Below are 19,135 nucleotides of genomic sequence, written 5' to 3' on the forward strand. Positions count from 1 at the left end.
GCGACAGTTGTGCATGGCTCGGGTATAAGAACATGACTAGAACTAGGCAAGCCTGTCAATTACGTGATACGTCATGTTGGTATTGGGCTTCCGGCGGCCATTGCCATTTTAGTTCTTCTCCCTCTTGCATCCGTCCCTCCTTCTGTCAAGGCCTGTTCCTTGTATGCCTGCCCTTCAATCACACCACCATTATCTATATTGAATCCCCTCTTCCGCACTTAGCAAGGTTTGGTGAGCACGTTTACTGCATCCGGCATGTTGCCAGATATCAATTGACATCAGCCTTGTCAAAAAAGTGATCAATAGATTACGATTACAATTAACTCTTAACCGACGTCGACAGCTCCTCCATTTATCACCGTGTGAACCCTGTTCTCATTCCATCTTTCATCAACTCATGGAACCACCACGCAAGGTAGCTGGCCATCCTCCTGTTTCGTATTTGTCGCCGTTTTACTGGTTTCCCAGGCTCAAAGTAAACCCCAAACAAGTACACGGTATAAGGAAAAGTATGCATATGCCTATTAAGCTTAACCATGTCGGCCTGAAATTTCATTGACCCGAGGTTCAATACCCTCCGAGAAACCTACACGCGAGCGACCGCCGTAAGTACTGCCTTCCTTCTCGCTCCCCGCCCAGCTGTATTACAATTTCTTACTCCACTGCTTTCTAGACCCGCGCAAACCACGAGAAAAATCTGCAAAGCGCAGGAGTGATCATGAAGAGGCTGCAGGACGAGATCGAGTTAGTTCTTCTACTTCTTTTCCCTTCCAGCCTTCTCTTGTTGACGCACGGCGAGTAGTATGCTTCTTGAAGCTCTCATGGACGCAGCGGCTCAGGAGGAGATTCAGATGCAGATGCAGATGCCAGTGACACCCCCGCCGGCAATGAATGGCCATGGCCATGGGAATTCGCATTCGGCGCCCCCACCAGCTCGCCATGAAGACGTACGCAGCAGCTGCCAACTTTTCTCTCCAAGTTCTTGGCATCTGACCAAATCTTATCACAGCTCTCATAGCCACGCCTCTCCGCACGCCGTAATCAAATAATGTTGTGCGTTCTCTTCTCGGTGCCTTCATTGCCACCCTTCCCCTTGACAGATTACTCTTACCATCCCATCTCCCTCTCAATGTAGCATATACAGTAATCGTGTACCTTCGGAATACATATAGCATCCTCCAACCCCGAGGCTACAATGCCCCTCCCTGCCAACCATCAACATTAATGGACGTCAGTCGGAGTGGGACATTTGACTTGACAAGTACCGCCATGCACCCGCTTTTAGATCATTCCGTATGGCGAACGTAGGGGAGTTTGATAACCGGATGCTGGGCCGGTGGTGCATCTGGTCGATGTCTGGTTACCAGATCATCACCTGAAATATGTCAGGCAGGATCAATCAACCTGCTGTTCCGCGCCACGCACCTGCGACGAGCGGTACACTCGAGTCCATCCGCGGGTGAGAATAAAGAATAACCAAGTACGACCTAGACACTGCACGTGGATCATCATCTGCGTTCATTCTATACATACTCTTGATTCTCACTCTGATCCTAACATTTTTCCCTCGGAGCGCGGTACAGTTTGACAAGCGTAGAGCCCTTCAAGTTCAATTGTCAATTGTCAACGGCGTTTCGGCTTTAGTATCCGAGAATCACGTGTACAACACGTGTTTGCAGAAATCCACGGGACAGTCAGCTCGAATAGTAACCCGCAAATAGCACGCCACAGCGCGTTCTTGAATCTTATGCGCCTTCCATTACGCTATCCTTCTATCCATCCATCGTTCTGGTAGCGCAACAGATTGCATTCTGCCTTTCTCTCCACGAACGGTGCTTTTTGCGGCTGACTTCGGTTCAACATGGCGAGAATCATCCCGTATCAGACTTCATTGGACCTAATGAGGAGCCGGGGAAATGATGCATCAAGGATAACGGCATCTAAGGCTGCGGCAAAGATGGGAACGGTGCGTTGGGCTTTTCTGCTTGGGAGCTTTTTATCTCAGGCGGTGGTAGCTGCGTTGCAGGGCTTTTTATCGGTGAGGTGTTGCGGCCCGGGTGATGCCATCACACTCAAACGGCGATCCTCCTGGATCAAACTGGCCTCGGTGCCCGCCGGGAATGACGACTATTCTAGCGTTCTGCATGACATATAAACAGGGAGGCCAACGGTGGCGATGCACTAACGCGGAGGGACGTGCATAATCTGCAAGCACTTGAACACTGAGAAAGAGATCTGGACGAAAAGAGTCCGAGATTTTTTAGGGTTCTCTCCGTTCTCACCTGCAAGCGGCTTTTGTTTTCGAGGTGCCAACTCTTGATTAACGTTACTCGTGGCTTTAGGTTCATGCGAACGGTACTATTGCTCGTATTTATATGACTGCTCGTACTTTTTACCATGTACCAGAGGCTACAAAGAGCCCGGACCGCTTTACCGTCCAATACGACATCTCCAATCAAGTTGCTTCCGAACTTCGGTGTCGTTTCGTACAATGGCAGTAGTGCTCCTTTCGACGATTTCATAACGATCTTGTCCATAGAACGTTCTCCCATCACGCGCTAGGTCGTGCAGGCCGGAGGGCCGTAGCCACGAACAAATAAGGTGGAACAACCCAACATCTCTTGGGAAAATCTCTGCAGAAAACGCTTTGTCGCCACCATCCCCGCGCCAAATGCTGCCCGCGACCTTCTGCAGGAACAAGTAAAGCCCCAACCCCGACTGTTTCACCGAGGAATTACTCCGCGTTCGCTTTTTGGGGCGCCGCAGCTGTCGATCTTTTTTTTTTTCTTGCTTTTTTCACGCAACCTGGGACGACGCCACAATCATGCATAAACGGTCATCTTTCATGGCGATGTCGAATGCTAGCCAGGCTACGGCTGTCGATGCACCGTACTCTGACGAGCCTGGCTACTTCATCAAACATCTGAACGATCCGAACTTGGTCTTGGAAGATATCAAGTTGGAGCCTCTGAGGCCCCGGCTCGAGCTCGATAAGCTTGGATACAAGCATTCCACCACCTATACCGCCTCTGAGGTCGATACGGAGTCACATGTAAACACTCCTCAGAGATATTCGGATTTGGATATATCCCCGCATTCGAGCGAAGAGAACTTCAACGAGTGAGTCTTGCGCAGGTCGTACCTTGGTCTATTTTCCTCCTAACATTCTCCTTTTGTTCTATTTAGCCAGTCTTTGTATCCCGAGGTCCGCGCAGCTGTATCAAGCGTCGATGATCCCAATATGCCTGTAAACACATTCAGAATGTGCGTTGTGCTGTGTGTTCTGCGCTGAAATGATCTCACCACAAAATACTATTTTTAGGTGGTTCATCGGTCTTCTTTTTACTTTGATTCTTCCATGCATAAACTCAGCGATGGAATTGCGATGTGTGTTCTCCTTCTGTCTCGAGCGTTGGCATTCTTGTTAATGTACTATATCAGATCCCTCGCTTTACATATCAAGTTTAATCATCCAGCTGATTACCTTGCCTTTTGGTAAGGCACTGGAAAGAATCCTCCCCCAGACAAGATTCAACACATTCGGGTTCGTCTGGTCGTTGAATCCGGGACCGTTCAACATCAAGGAACATGTTTGTATCACGGTGATGACCAGCGTCGCAACTCCGGGGTATGCGACAGACGTCATACTAGCTCAGCGGTTCTTCTATCATCAAACATTATCATTTGGATACCAACTGCTTCTTGTTCTCGGCGTTCAGGCCTATGGGTTCTCATTGGCCGGTATTCTTCGCCAGTATGTCGTCTGGCCGCCTAGCATGATCTGGCCCGGGGCGATCGTTAATTGCGCTCTGTTCAATACTCTCCACAAGACTTATGGACATCACGAGCGAGGAGGGATGACCCGCGAGAGATTCTTCTTGCTCTTCTTCATCGGCAGTCTTGTCTACTATTTCCTCCCCGGCTACCTCTTCACCGCCCTGAGTGTTTTCAACTGGGTATGTTGGATTGTACCGAATAACGTCACGGTGAATTCGTTGTTCGGTGCATATGGGCTAGGCATGAGTGTCTTGACGTTTGATTGGACGATGATATCATATCTGGGCAGCCCGTTGGTAACTCCCGTACGCCATCATCCGGTTTTCTATACTCTATTGTTTACTGATGGCGTTGACAGTGGTGGTCTGAAGCAAATGTTATGGTTTCATTTGTGCTGTTTTTCTGGTTCATAGCCCCCATCATGTATTGTGCGTATGAATGATCTCTGGGCTGTTGCGATACTAACGAAGTATCCACCAGTCAGCAACGCCCTGAATACAGCGTACATGCCGATATCATCATACTACTCGTATGACAATACGGGGTCGACTTACAACGTCAGTCTCGTTATCACCGATGGCATCCTCGATTACGACAAATACCAGTCTTACTCTCCCATTTTCCTTCCTGCGACCCTGTGTCTCGCCTACGGGCTGAGCTTCGCCATGTTCCCTGCTGTCGTCGTCCACACGTTTTGTCAGTTCAGTCCCCATGTTATGGTTACCATGCTGACATTTCTTCTTTCAGTGTGGTTCCGCCAAGATATTGTTCGTCGATTCCGATCATCTCTGAAGGATGAACGTGATGTTCATTCGCGGCTGATGCAGGCGTACCCTGAAGTCCCTCGTTGGTGGTATGCGGTCGTCGGCGTATTCGGCATCGTCTTTCTGTTTGTGGCCATTGAGATATTCCCCACTCAGCTCCCCATATGGGCTGCTCTCATTGCGATCCTGTTTTCAGCGGTGACTGCACTTCCGTTGGCTATGATTCATGCCGTCTCGAATATGTCCATCACATTCAATGTTATGTGCGAGCTCATCGCAGGATACATGCTCCCCGGAAAGGCCATCGCCAATGTTATCTTTAAGTCGGTGGGAGTGATGGGCTCAACCCAGGCTGCTACCTTTTCTGGGGATCTGAAGCTAGGCCATTATATGAAGATCCCTCCGCGGACGATGTTTTCGATTCAGGTGGTTTCAGTGATCATAGCGGCTTTTGTGTCGGTGGGCACCCAGAATTGGTTGTTTGCGAATATCGAAGATCTATGCTCGTCCACGCAGAAAGATGGATTTGTCTGTCCTTCCTCGAATACATTTGCTACGGCGTCTTTCATCTGGGGCGGTATCGGACCTTCTCGGGTCTTTTCGCCTGGCGCATCGTACGTTTTATTGATCAGTTCATCTTATTAAACATACTAAGTCATAATAATATAGATATAATTCGCTCTTATGGTTTTTCCTTCTCGGCGCCCTTCTTCCCATCCCCTGCTACTACCTCGCACGTCGCTTCCCACGTTCAAGTTGGCGATATGTCAACATCCCTGTTTTCTTTGCCGGAGCGTTAGCCATTCCGCCGGCATCAGGGATGAACTACGCTTCGTGGGCGCTCGTTGGATTTATATTCAACTTCTATATTCGCCGCCGGTACTTCCGTTGGTGGATGCGATACAACTACGTTCTCTCAGCGGCCCTTGACGCCGGCACTGCCGTCGCTATCGTTCTTTTGTTCCTCTGTTTACAACTCCCGAAGGGTGGGATTGAATTAAAGTGGTGGGGCAATACAGTTTGGCAACATACAGCGGACAATCTGGGTACACCCCTGAAATCTCTAAATCCAGGAGAGACTTTTGGACCATCAACTTAGTTGTAGAGTTTCCTCATTACATACCCGTTTGCTAATGAGATACCATTGATATTAACCATTGTCTTATAGCTAGCATGTATTTTCTAAGCCTGTATGTAGCCATGCCCTTCTGAAATAACGAGATACGAGAAATAACCTGAGACTCCCGCTGAGAGATGGGTCGGAGATGCCGGAAAGGAAGCGAGAAGGGCGTCAACCCCAGGTGATTTTTCAAATTCGCCTTTTTTAGACTTCATCTTCAACCTTGTCTTTTCCTTTCGCGTCTAAAGTCTTGCCGTCTCTGCTGAATTCATGTCGAAAGTCGTACTTTGACATTAGAATGATACGATATGGCTATCTGCCGTAAGGATCTAATTTTCTCATATGCGTCGACAGACTTGGAATTCAATTGAGCCTGGCCCTCTCTGGCGACCCGTCCTGTTGTATATTGTACTTTAAAACCCTGGATTCTATGTCAGCCTACGTCAGTCTGTCAAATACCCGACCCGGAATCAGAGTAAAAAGGCGGACCCGCGTTCATGGCGACCCTACAAATGATTTTGTCGGCCATCCCTCTGGGGTACATTAGCTTTGTATCGTTTTGCATGGATTTCATCTGGATCTCTGCAATAACTCTGTGTGTATACCTTGTCGCTCTGTCTCTTGGACGTGCCCTTCGACGCAAGCATCTACAGAAAGAAACTTGCGTGCTTGATTTAGAAAGACTTGGATTCAGACTTGCCAGCAAGAAAATCAAGGGGACAGCTGTCATTTGTGGTGGAAGGTACTGTCGCTCTATTTGATCACGACGCGCTCATCTCGATTACCTTGTAGTGTGGGGGGCCTCCTCGCAGCTCGTGTATGCCATGATCATTTTGAAGACGTCGTCATCGTTGAGCCAGAGTCGTGGCTGAATTCCGAGGATGCACGGCGTACAGATTCATGGAATCAAGAAAATCGACGTTCCCGTGTCATGCAGAATGACTCGTTCCAAGGTGTGTTTAGCTCTTCTCCCACGTCGTTACCAGGCCCGGGTGACAAACCGCTGCTATAGTAATAATGGTAATGGGCTACTTGATTTTGTCCAAGTTATTCCCCAACTTCGAAGAGGAATGTAAAGTCTCTGGTATCAAGTAGGTCCGGGCTTTTATGGTCGTAGTAACTTTCAATAATCAATGAACAGAATAGGACCCCACGAGACACGTACGTATGTGTCAGGGAACGCACCTAAGAGACCCCACGCAGAGTATGGGGGTTCCCTTCCCTCGACGATTTACGCTAGTCGCATTGGACTGGAAACCTGCCTTCGACGCCTAGTTCTTGGTGGAAGATATAAGAACATTCGTCAAATTATTGGCACTGTCACTGGTGTGTCTCGGAGCACATCTAATTCGAACCTCCTCGACGCAGTTACCGTGCGCACTCCTGAAGGACCTAGTAGTATCGAGACCGCTCTTGTTATAGGTGAGGTCTGTTGTGCGAATGATCATGTGTTTTTTTTCTCAGATAAAGCTGTTTAGACTGCACAGGACCTGCATCTGCGGGACTTAAATGGCTTCGAAGGGAAGGTTTCGGTTTCATGGACTCATACAACCAGGACCAACTACCATTAGATGACCTGAAAGTAGCTTATGACCAGAAGCTTCAGTACACAACACTCCAATTCCATATTACGCCAGAGGTTGCGACAAGACTTCCTGGCCTCCCAGCTCCCTTCGATGAGTGTGGCATAATTTATTGCCTAGCAACGGATCCCGAAAAAGAGAGTCGATGCATGTATACAAATCGCGTTGATAGAAATATCAGTTAGGTGTCGTTGCTTCCATGGCCCCCACTACGCTAATGTCTTTCAGTTCAAATTTGTTTCAGTACGATGGGAGAATGCGAACTTCCAACTAATCTCGATACTGCAAAAGCATGTGCTCGAAGCCTTGTCACCGAGAAACCGATTCCTCAGTCATTCTTTGCACTTCTCGATGCTCTAGACGAAGTCCGGGACAACATGACGTGTAGCAAAGTCCGTTTCAGTAAGCGCTTTATATTTTCATATTGGCGCCACTATGTAACAGGTCGCACAAGTCGGATCAACCCACATTCGGTATGAGAAGGGTGTCAACTTGCCATCGAACTGGGTTGCCCTTGGCGACAGTGTCATGACCGTCAATCCGGTCTATGGGTACGTCCACTTCTATTTGTTTCATAATCAGTCATACAAAGGGTTGTTACGAACGCAGACATGGAATCACAAAAGCCTTCTTCGGCGCTGTTTGTCTCAACGTCTTGCTGCAGAATTTGACCGAAATACATGAGGAGTTTTCTAGTCTTTTCTTCCGCATGCAGGCCGATAAGATCATACCGCTTTGGTGAGTCTTTTTATAATGTGCGAATGTGCTTTTGAATTGAATGTGAGTCGTTAGGAATGGCACGAAAGTAGGAGGCGCGTATAGGAACTAAAAACGTTGCCATAATCACGCTGAGCATTATTTGAACATAGATTACTGGTATCGCACCACAGTCCCGATTCCTGGAGAAACTTTATCTCAGGGCTCCTGGCTTCGGTGGTACATGAAACAATTAACCATTCTGTCCTTTACGGTGAGACTGTCATTATACTCATGGTTCCAAACGTTTTAAATAAGTATAACAATATGATGACAGGACGATCAAGCGGGTTCTGCGTTGTGGCACGTCAGAGCTCTTCTTGCACCGTCGATAGATGCCTTGCAACCGGGGTTGATATTCAAAGTGCTGTGGAATTTCTTCAAGGACTCAGTTTCATACAGGCGATACAAGCTCGATGAGTAATGTGTTTAGACATATGCTTGACACTCAAAATCTGTAATACTACCTCCTACCTAGGACTCTAACACCTGATTTCAAATTGGCGCAAAACAGACATGAAACGAGTCTCTTCAGGGAAGCGACTGCTGGTTGAAGACGAGATATTGATGTACGAACAGTTAGTTACGTATGAAGAAGCGGGTCCGAACTTATCAAAGAAGTCACCGGCACTTTCCATATGCGAGAATATACAATCCTCTTCTTCGGTTGAAGGTTATTCCATAACGACGGCGAACAAGTACGGCGTTCTAAGGCATGGAATCGCTTGTATTTCTGTCATGCTCGAAGAACGGGGGTGGATCGTTATAAATACTTGCTGAAGTCTCATTATTATATTTCGGATGCTTTAGTTGGTGTCAATTGCATGTCAAAAGCTGACCGTGAAGGACCTCTAAATTTTGGAAACTTCAGACATGCTCAAATAATGCTGATATGTGTTCGTCTTTGCCTTCTTTCGGGGTATGGGGTAGAAAGACGGGCATTGCAATAGTTAGATTCTCTCATTTCCATATCATTCGGGCCTTCGAGAGAGTTTACAAGCTCAGCGACTACGTCAGACATTGAAAGTAGGTAATCATAAATATGGTGTTAAAGGAGAGTCAAGGCCAGGGTAGGATAAAGCATAGACTCAGTACACAGTTAGAAATATACAAGGTCCAGAGAGCACCAGCGCAGGCCAAAGGCTACTTCACTTGACGTATCGGCTTTTTCTTTCACCGGCTACCGGAGCCAAGATGATCATGTGACCGCGAATTTACTTTTTCGGCGTATGCCAACATGTTATCGAATTCTAAGGTTATAGCATCGAACCATCAGTATGGGTAATTGCTTAGACATGCTTACGATTAGTGTTTGGACGAGTATTCCTTAGAAAAAAGAGTGCTCGAGGCACAGACACAAAAATTCGTTGATTTATACCAACTGTGTCGTGAAATCTATACTTAGTTCTATTCAGCCGTAAAGAAACCTTTGAAGGTAGCCCAGAGGATCTTCAGGACAATTATTGGGTGCATCGCGTCTATCTGAGGCGTGAGCTGCATATTAGCATGCCATAAAACGGATCCTGCTTGCTCATCCTACGGGAAAAGGGGTGTTAGTTTTCCGCCGACAGTGTTAGGATACAACCTCACATCAAACGAAAGCATGATGAGCTTCCTGGTGTACCACCGTAAGAACCAACTGTCGGCCAACTTCTCTCCAGCAATCGGAACAGTGGTGTGATATCCGTAATCTACAAGCACCCGATTAATTTGCGTGCCCAGCGAAGATGAAATCGTGCATACCCCAAACCTTGTCCGCATCCCTGAGGATGGCGTTCAACTTAACACCCATACAATAGGAGACCGGAGACCTACCAGAAAGGCGAGATCTTGTTCCCCTGCATCTCGAAAAACTCGGCCGAAAACTCCTTCGGGGTTTTAACAGTGGCGTTGCGCTTTTGCAACATCGTGTTGAGGCATATCGCACCCATCAGTGCCTTTACGATTCCTTGACTACGATACAACAAAAGGTTTAGAACTCCGGACTCGTGGAAATTTGAAAAGGAATAGACTTACCCAAAGAGAGGGTTGACTTTCATGACACTGTCGCCGATGGCTATCCAATTTGGTGGTAGATTGACGGCCTTGTCGAACCTTGTGTAACTTGCCCCAGCTAGACGCCGGTGATCCATTAGCTCAGTAATAGATGTCTGGATTTTCCGGAAGATCTTACGGAATGGAACTTGACTGCAAGTCAGGGTATCCTCAACCTCTTCAAGCATATCGAGTATCTGTAAAAACCACTCTGGCATAGGATCACGAAGGACAATCGATCGCGTATACTTTTTGATCTCCTCGAGTGTCCGGGGAAGCTCGCCTGAACCAAAAACGGCACAGCAAATTTGAACTGGAATGATTAACGTTAGCCGCTCCGTATAAATGAAATATTTGAGAGAAAGAACATACCAAAGTTTCCTTCAATACGCTGGAGCGATATACCGCGGCAGTCCAACACAGGGTCGGCTAAGCAAACATAGATAAGCCCACACTTGTCGAATGATGCCGGAAGACCGGGGAGCCTCTTGCCCAGTTCAGGTGGGACATGGAGTTTGAGAGTCGAATAGACGATCTTTTGGTCGTATGTGATTTTCAGCTCGTCCAAAGGGAGTTTTCTACTAGGGTGTGTCTCTGCCTGCCCATACCCTTCGCGTCGTAGCCATTTCATACCCGCAGATGCCGCGCCGGTACAATCTAATCTCTGCGCAATTAGTCATGTGTCCACAAGGGACGAGTTTGTTTGAACAAACCGATAACCAAAGCGGCGTTGATTTCTTGAGCGCCTGCGGTCGTACGAATTGTCACGCGATCTAGATATTCAGGGTTGGATGCGCTGCGAGAGACGCCGGTAACCGTTCCAATTACTTGTCGAATGTTCTTGTGACGGCCCCCGAGGACTAAGCGGCGCAATAGAGTTTCAAGACCACGACGGCTAGCAGTCAATGTGTCAGGGAGGACACCGTTATACTGTCCATAAGGTTTCTTTGACCAGCGTCCCCATGTCGAGACCGGATAATCAGCGGGACCAACGCTAGAAGGCAAGTTGTTGAACTGCAAAAGTCAATACATTAAAGACGTACAGTATATCTGATGCTTCACATTCTTTTCTAAAGTCTGTAAAAAGATTGCACAGCGCCATGAAGGCGAGCCGTTGTATGGGACCTGGTAAGCTATTCAGTAAGTATGCATAAACTGGAATATTTGGAGACAAACCGTGTAGAGATTCGTATTGCATGATGCGGGAACGAGTGTTCTCCTGGTTCCACGCATCCTGGCGCTTCGCATCTGGCCGGTCCGCCCATACTTCCGGTTCGACGATGACGACCTCGTTGAAGTGATCATGGCAAACACGAGCTGCAAAGAGACCTGCAAGACTGAATAATCGTCGTCAATATTGCACCAAGGGTAAAGTATACACCTGGCTCGGCTCACCTTCCACCACAAATGACCGCTGTACCGTGGATCTTCTGATCCGCGCTCCTAGAAAGTCCCAGCTGTTCGAGATCGAGTACGCATGTCTGCTTTCTGAGGAGCCTGTATCTAAGATATCGCCAGAGGAATGACCCAGTCCAGTATACGGCAAAAGCTACAGCGCTGGTAATCAAGAGTGAAGGCATGACAAAGAGGGCTGGATGTCAAAAAAAGACACCAATCTCGCTTCGATCATGCGTGACCCTTTTATGATGTGATTTGATTTAGGAAACTGAAGCAAAATCGTTCCCCGAATGGCAATCATAGACCACAAATAATTAATAAGGTGCGAAGGAACCACACTGCTCCGCGCGTTGAGGTACAAGTCTCTCCAAAGACCCTCAAGAGGGCGAACGCCGCTATGAAGAGTGTAGCCACGTTCAAGATTATTCCTCTTCGTATGGACAAGGTACGTTGACAGAGCTAATGATAGTCCAACTGCCTTCCCAAGCCGGACTGTCTCGCGCGCCGACGCATACTGCGACATACTGTAAAAGGGTGAGAAACCACAAGCGGAAAGAGAACCATCTAGTTACATACTAGACGGAACGGGATTGTACCGATAGTGGATACATGGGTTTGCGAATTCTTCATCGTAAACTTATTCGGTCTTGGTCCAATGGCTCTAAAAAACCAGCGCGGAAATCAATGCGATTCACCAATGACGTTGTAGTTCAGATTAGTTTCGTAAGCGACCGTGCAAGGCGTGTTCGGACAGATATTTTTTGTGTAATGCCGAGGAAAAATTGGACCGAGTCGTAAACTCAATCGTCAAATGGTGGCCATACTTTGCCGTGATACATCTAGGTAGGCCCGATGTCACGAAAGAACGAGAACTAGTCTAAGTCTAAATAGGCAGCCGGCCGATATCGCCGAGGAGACCGTACTTTAAGACGGTAGTGCTTGATTAAACGGTTTGGGTGGCAAGGGAACATACAAAGAAGCGTTAGACTTCCCTCGGCAGGAGCCTGAATTGAGTATGGCTACTCCTAGCTGGATTCTACGTTGGTATCGTCCTTCCTTCTTGATTTCTTCCGACTGACGGGGACTGGTAGGCGACAGCACGCTGCACCTGAACCCGAGATAAAAAGAGCGGCATTTCCCAACAGCGATTTGCCTCTTCCTCTAGCGGTTGAGGTCAAGGCAGCTTTGAAGAGCTGCGAACAAGGCTCAAGGGGCGTTACATGTCTGTAACCAGGTAAAAAAGCGGCTCAACAGATGCATTAATCCACGTACTGGTCCCGCCGTTCCTTAGATATGCCGGCCTTTTTGTTCTTTATGCGCTTGCCCGCTAGCTTGACGACGGTCGAGCCTGACTGGTCGGTTGAGAATTAGGGAAGGCGACGAGCGAGTCGTCGACATATTGATACGGCTAACGAGAATGTCACGCTAGTTTTGCCTCGCCGCTTGTACCACCGGATGTCTGACGACATGCACTTCTCTGTCACCTTCAAGAGCAAATCTGGAATAAAGTCGCATCGTGAGTTGGGTAGTCTAGAAGAAAAGACAACGAGCGTACGCCCATGGGTGCAACCAGCCAAGGCCCTGTCTCCGGTCTCCTAGAAATGAACTCCCCTGCCTCGACCTTCTATCCAATACACCTCCCATCCTTCATCTGGTTAGTGGGCGTCAGGACGCAGTATATGGCGACCTCGTCGTTGCTGAGGTGCACAGTCTGGGAGGAACCAAGAAATCTGCCCTTCTGAAAATGGATAAATATTCCAGGCGCCCAATTGAAAACATTGAATGGCATGATGAGAATCAGATACTCGCAAAATTCGTTTACGAACCTAAGGCGTGATCGTCTAGGAAAACGATGCGTGGGAACTTACGCAGCTGGCCGGGCCGGGACCTTCGCCGCTGTCCACATGGATTGTCGCGACAGGCTTTTCCAAGTCCCACCAACACCAGTACCAAGTGTATCTACCTGGCCTTTCTTTCGCATCCCGTTACCCAAGATGCGAATTTGAAGAGATGCGCTGACATGGTACCTGAAGAGTCGAAGGGTTCTTAAATGCGACTGGGTTCAATGCTTGACGGTATCCGTTCCTACTCCAAGAAATGTTACTCTCCGCCAAAAATCCTCAGTGTTAGAGGCTAGTACTACCCCCAGCCTCTCTGAATTGCGTACAGGGCTAGCTTTTCCTTATTCGTTGGACCGCAGCGCTACAGCCCTGTCTTCTTTCGTCGCCAAAAGCCAGAACCGAGTGCTCTGTGGACATGAAGAACTTCACCGCAGATTATGAACAGCTGAACATCGGAACACGCGTTTCCTTCTAATATAATGTATGTTTGATTCTTCGACTTTTATTGGCCGCCTTGCCTCACGCGTTTTTCGCTAATAAATCTATTCCAAGCACCATTCAAAGGCATGTATATATTGTGATAGACTGTGTACTTTATGCATGGAATTACTTATATTTCTGTCATGCTCGAAGAACGGCTGTGAATCAATATAAGTACTTGCTGAAGCCTCGCTATTATAGCTCGGCTGCTTTGGCTGATGTCAATTACATGTCAAAAGCTGACCACTAACGAGGACTAAATGTTGTATACTTCAATCATGCCCAAATAATGCTGATACGTACGCCTTTGCCTTCTTTCAGGGTGTGGGGCAGAAAGACAAGTATTGTGATAGTTAGACTGTTTTCCTTTGATATAACTCGGGTCTTTGAGAGGGTCTAAAACCTTAATTCCGACAATGAAGGGTAGGTAAGAAGTAATAGATGTGATACTGAACGACAGTCAAGGCCAACGTAGCCTAAAAATAAATTCAGCACACAAATAGAAACTTCGAAAAGCCCAATAGTACACCACCGCAAGCCGAGGGCTATTTTACTTGACGCGCTCGCTTTTTCTTGAGCCAAGATGATCATGTGACCGCGATTTTTTGTGTACATATGTGACATGTCGCCTGCCGGTGTATTCTAGATTCTAAGGTTACGCCTGTATAGCTAGAACGGCACACCGTGATGCGTGCAGTTCAGGTTGCTTGATCACGTCGAGTAATTGATTAAAGCGCAGTTAACCCCTACGACTATAGAGTTTGGACAACGGGAAGCCGGTGCCTGAGGCATAGACACAAAAGTTCCTTAATTCATATCAATCGTGTCGTAGGGTGCGGTCTAGTTCTATTCGGCCGCAAAGAAGCCTTTAAAGGTAGCCCAGAGGATCTTCAAGACGATTCTTGGGTGCATCGCATCGATCGGAGGCGCAAGCTGCATATTAGTGTGCCATAACATAGATCCGGCTTGTTCATCCTACGGGAAAAGGGGTGTTAGCTTTTTCCCCCGACAGCAACAGGACGCGACCTCACATCAAACGAAAGCTTGATCAGCTGCCTAGTGTACCATCGTAAGAACCAACTGTCAGCCAATTTCTCTCCCGCGATCGGGACAGTGGTATGGTATCCATAATCTAGAAGCACCCGATTAAATTTGCGTTCCAGGCAGTTAAAACAATACCTACCCCAAACCTTGTCTGCATCCCTGATGATGACGTTTAAATGAACGAGCATAAAATAGGAGATCAGAGACTTATCAGATAGGCGAGATCTTATTGCCCTGCATTTCGAAAAAATTAGCCGAGAAGTTCTGAGGGATTTCAGCGGTGACGTCGCGCTTTTGCAACAGCGTGTTAAGGCATATCGCGCCCATCAGTGCCTTTAGGATTCCTTGCCTACAATACAACAATACAAAAAAATGTTTGAACTTCCGGTCTGAAAATATGGAAGCAATAGACTTGCCCAAACAAAGGGTTGGTTTTCATGACACTATCGCCGATAGCTATCCAATTTGGTGGTAGATTGACGGCCTTGTCGAACCTTATGTAACTTGCCCCAGCTGAGCGGCGATCCATTAGTTCTTGAAGGATGTCTAGATTGTCGGGAAAGACCTTACGAAATGTAACCTGACTGCAAGTCAGGGTGTCTTTGGCCTCTTCTAGCATATCAAGTATCTGAAAAATCCACCGGGGTATGGGGTCTCGAGTAACGATTGACTGTGCGCATTTCTTGATCTCCTCAAGTGTTTGGGGAAGCTCATCTGCGCTGAAAACGGTACAGGCAACTTGAACTGTGATGGTAAGGTTAACCGTTCGGTGTGATAGAATACATAATTAAAAGAAAACCCATACCAAAGTCGCCTTCAATACGCTGAAGCGCTATAGTACGGCAGTCCAGCATAGGGTCGGTTATGCAAGCATAAATGAGCCCACATTTATCGAATGATGCCGGAAGACCGGGGAGCCTGTTGCCCAGTTCAGGCGGGACATGGAGTTTGAGAGTCGAATAGACGACCTTTTGGTCGTATGTGATTTTCAGGTCGTCCAAAGGGAGCTTTCCACTGGGATACGTTTCTGCCTGCCCATATCCTTCGCGTCGCAGCCATTTCATACCCACAGATGCCGCACCGGTGCAATCTAATCTCTGAGCAATTAATCGTATGTCGACAAGGAACGAAGTTGTTTGACACACCGATAACCAAAGCGGCGTTGATTTCTTGTGCGCCTGCGGTCGTACGAATTGTCACACGATCTAGATATTCAGGGTTGGGTGTGCTGCGAGAGACGCCGGTAACCGTTCCAATTACTTGTCGAATATTCTTGTGACGACCGCCAAGGACCAAGCGGCGCAGTAGGGTTTCAAAACCACGACGGCTAGCAGACATTGTGTCAGGGAGGACACCATTATACTGTTTATAAGGTTTCTTCGACCATCGTCCCCATGTCGAGATCGGATAATCAGCAGGGCCAACGCTAGAAGACAAGTTATTGGACTGCAAGAGTCAATACATTAAAGACGTACAGTATACCTGATGCCTGACAATCTTTTGTTAAGTCTGTAAAAAGTTTGCATAGTGCCATGAAGGTGAACCGTTGCATGGTAGCTGGTAGCTATTCGGTAAGTATGCATATACTGGAATGACCGGAGACGCACCATGAAAGGACTCGTATTGCATAATGCGGGAACGGGTATTTTCCTGATTCCACACATCCTGGCGCTGAGCATCCGGCCGGTTCGCCCATACTTCCGGTTCGACAATGACGACCTCATCGAAGTGATCATGGCAAATACGAGCAGTCAAGAGACCTGCGAGACTGAATAACCATTGTTAATACTGCACCCAGGTGAAATTATGCCTGGCTCACCTTCCACCACAGATGACCGCTGTACCATGGATCTTCTGGTCCGCGCTCCTAGACAATCCCAGTTGTTCGAGATCAAGTATGCAAGTATGCTTTCTAAGGTGCTTGAACCTGAGATATCGCCATAGGAGTGACCCAGCCCAGTATACAACGAATGCTACAGCGCTGGCAATCGAGAGTGAAAGCATGCTGGCAGGCACAAAGAAGAACAAAAATGCTCGATGTCAAAAGAACGATACCGGTCAAACATATACGCATTGCCTGACCCTTTATGGTTTGGTTTGATTTAGGAACGAAGCCGACCGAAGTAGACACGTTCCCGAAATAGCAACCATAAACCGCAAATACAGTATGTAAAAACTGCACTGTTCCGGGCACTGAGGTACATATCTCTCTGACTCTAGGCGGTTCTAGTTCTGGAAAGTCTGCTGAGCACGACCATTGAACGAGCATACTTTAGCAGAGTATCCACGTCCAAGGATGTTGCTCAGACAAGGTGCGTCAACAGAGTGAATTATAACACAACTGCCTTCCCAAGTCCGGACGATGTTGTGTGCCGACGCAAGCTGAGAAACCACAAGCGGAAAGAGAACTGCCGAGTTACGTGCTAGATGGAACAAGATTAATTCGATGTGGGATTCGTGCATTTGAATGTTCTTCATCCTGAACAGATTCGGTCTCGGTCTAAATGCTTTGAAACCCGTCAGGGAATCAATGCAACTCGACAGAGGACAATGAAGTCCAGACTAGGTGCATATATGCGGCAGTCCAAGGCGTGCTCACCAACGCCTAGTCGATAAGTTTGTGTAATGCCGAGGAGCTACTTCATGAAGCCGCGAACCCGAGTTGATATATTCTTATATGACATCCATATTTATGGCGTATCTCGTTATACTTCCAGGTAGACCGGATGGCATGGAAGAACAAGCGATCAAGCCGGACTGGTCAGGTTGGGAATTTAGGGAAGGCGATGAACGGGTCTTCGATATATTGATGCGACCAATGAAGATATCTCATTAGGTGTTGGTCGTGACGTCATCGGTCGTACTAGTATGTCTGCAGCATGGTGCCTCTTGTAAGCGCAAATCTGGAATAAAGTCGTGTCGTGAGCTGCGCGGTCTAGACGAAAAGATAACTGACGCACGCCTCTGGGTATATCCAGTGACCTCAATTCTTCGAATACCCCAGAAACCACCTCTCCTAAAAGCGGTGGAACCTCGACCCTATGGACAACACGCCTCTTATCCTAATAGGCGGTATATAGCGACTCCGCCGTGCAGCGTGATATCGCGTTGAGGGGTGCAATCTGGGAAAAGCCAGCACCACTACTCTGAAATTGAACGTTGCTTCGGCGTTCAATTGAAGGCTTTAGATGGCTTTATGGGATACTCGCGGAACTCGTTTGCAAGGTGTTGGTGTTGGTTGGTACCGGCACGTCTGAGGGAAACTATGCGTGGGAACTCAGGGTGGTCGGGCCGCGAGCACTGCCACATCTTTGCGACGACGGACTTCATCTACGTTAACGAGTACCGCGAATATCTATAAAGCCAGCTCGCCAGGTTACGACGGTTCCCCGCGCTGCTTCAGGCTTTCCAAGTGTATCTTCTTTCGTTGCCAAAAGCCAAAGTTGAGAGTGTTATGTAGACTTAAAGAACTGCCTCGCAAGTTATGAACGGCTGAACATCGAAACACGCGATTCCTTCCTGATATAATGTACGTTACTGCCACTGTCATTAACCGCCTTGCCTCAAGCGTTTCTCTATGGTCTACTCCGAATACCTATCAGAGATATTCATCTATTGTAATAAACTGTGCTTCAAGCGTATTGCGTGGAAGCGGTGATGTACTAAGTACGTAGTTGGCTCCATCGTCTCCGCTCGGGTGACATTACGGAGGTCTGAATAATTCCATGAAACCCCGGAAAATGAATCAGACACCTTAGTAAGAAGTAAGAATTCTCCCATACGTGTTGACGATCTCACCGAGCATATAAATGACCGCGTTTCTGTAGAGTCTACACAACTTGAACAAAATACCTTTGAACCTGTTCACTTTGTACATCCAGGACCATGCAACAGGATGCGTCGTATCAGAATCTGCTGCTATTGCGGCGTATCTGGACGAAAGACACGAAAGACATTCTTCCTATCTACACTCATCCCCGCTGGAACGATGACGCTCCGCAACGTAGTATCAGTCCACTTTTCTGGCTTTCTCCGGTTCATAGTCAAGGGTATCACATCCAATACGAGCGACACGAGGTTAGCGGAACGGGGAACCAATTTTGACGCGGTGTTTGCCAATGAGGATAAGGAAAAGGTGTGGGAGAAGGGGATGGCGGGATCTTCGGAGATTTGATAAGTAGTTTGAGGGGAACGATGGGCCGATTGTTATGAGAAGCGAGCCATGTTTTTCAGATGCAGTTCTCGGCGGATTTTTTGAGGTATGAAGAGAGAAGGTCCCGCTGTGAACGGTAAACGATCCTGGCAAAAACCTGCCTCATAACAGAAAGATTGAGACGT

The 19,135-nt window shown here is 47.7% G+C and overlaps 5 protein-coding genes across 5 annotated transcripts; 3 read left to right on the forward strand and 2 right to left on the reverse strand.

Moving 5' to 3' along the window:
- Positions 1–397: 397 nt before the first annotated feature.
- EV420DRAFT_1474173 (uncharacterized protein) lies at positions 398–1,379 on the forward strand (the record flags this gene model as incomplete). Its single annotated transcript, XM_060469189.1, has 7 exons — positions 398–415; positions 469–509; positions 566–605; positions 674–744; positions 803–947; positions 1,019–1,053; positions 1,286–1,379. The coding sequence occupies 7 exons, from the start codon at positions 398–400 to the stop codon at positions 1,377–1,379; spliced, it is 444 nt and encodes a 147-aa protein (XP_060337324.1).
- Positions 1,380–3,293: 1,914 nt separating this feature from the next.
- Positions 3,294–5,640, forward strand: EV420DRAFT_1261044 (OPT oligopeptide transporter; the record flags this gene model as incomplete). Its single annotated transcript, XM_060467042.1, has 6 exons — positions 3,294–3,387; positions 3,442–4,082; positions 4,136–4,205; positions 4,258–4,473; positions 4,525–5,155; positions 5,211–5,640. The coding sequence occupies 6 exons, from the start codon at positions 3,294–3,296 to the stop codon at positions 5,638–5,640; spliced, it is 2,082 nt and encodes a 693-aa protein (XP_060337325.1).
- A 230-nt stretch (positions 5,641–5,870) lies between these two features.
- Positions 5,871–8,561, forward strand: EV420DRAFT_1505023 (uncharacterized protein). Its single transcript, XM_060471268.1, has 11 exons — positions 5,871–6,403; positions 6,454–6,614; positions 6,674–6,752; positions 6,803–7,083; positions 7,140–7,424; positions 7,473–7,646; positions 7,699–7,795; positions 7,854–7,982; positions 8,037–8,056; positions 8,114–8,214; positions 8,278–8,561. The coding sequence occupies exons 1-11, from the start codon at positions 6,159–6,161 to the stop codon at positions 8,422–8,424; spliced, it is 1,719 nt and encodes a 572-aa protein (XP_060337326.1). The 5' UTR covers positions 5,871–6,158; the 3' UTR covers positions 8,425–8,561.
- An 846-nt stretch (positions 8,562–9,407) lies between these two features.
- Positions 9,408–11,614, reverse strand: EV420DRAFT_1635777 (uncharacterized protein; the record flags this gene model as incomplete). The annotated part of the gene is made up of 10 exons (XM_060476488.1): positions 9,408–9,536; positions 9,591–9,691; positions 9,744–9,763; positions 9,816–9,953; positions 10,017–10,347; positions 10,407–10,691; positions 10,748–11,028; positions 11,078–11,159; positions 11,211–11,371; positions 11,430–11,614. The coding sequence occupies 10 exons, from the start codon at positions 11,612–11,614 to the stop codon at positions 9,408–9,410; spliced, it is 1,713 nt and encodes a 570-aa protein (XP_060337327.1).
- A 3,281-nt stretch (positions 11,615–14,895) lies between these two features.
- On the reverse strand, positions 14,896–16,912 carry EV420DRAFT_645232 (uncharacterized protein). Its single transcript, XM_060482902.1, has 8 exons — positions 16,617–16,912; positions 16,405–16,565; positions 16,273–16,354; positions 15,943–16,223; positions 15,603–15,887; positions 15,368–15,541; positions 15,214–15,310; positions 14,896–15,146 (listed from the first exon to the last, which is right to left on the reverse strand). The coding sequence occupies exons 1-8, from the start codon at positions 16,799–16,801 to the stop codon at positions 15,008–15,010; spliced, it is 1,404 nt and encodes a 467-aa protein (XP_060337328.1). The 5' UTR covers positions 16,802–16,912; the 3' UTR covers positions 14,896–15,007.
- Positions 16,913–19,135: the final 2,223 nt, after the last annotated feature.

This window comes from Desarmillaria tabescens (assembly GCF_030435595.1).
Source record: "Desarmillaria tabescens strain CCBAS 213 chromosome Unknown EV420scaffold_3, whole genome shotgun sequence".
In the NCBI taxonomy this organism is placed as follows: domain Eukaryota; kingdom Fungi; phylum Basidiomycota; class Agaricomycetes; order Agaricales; family Physalacriaceae; genus Desarmillaria; species Desarmillaria tabescens.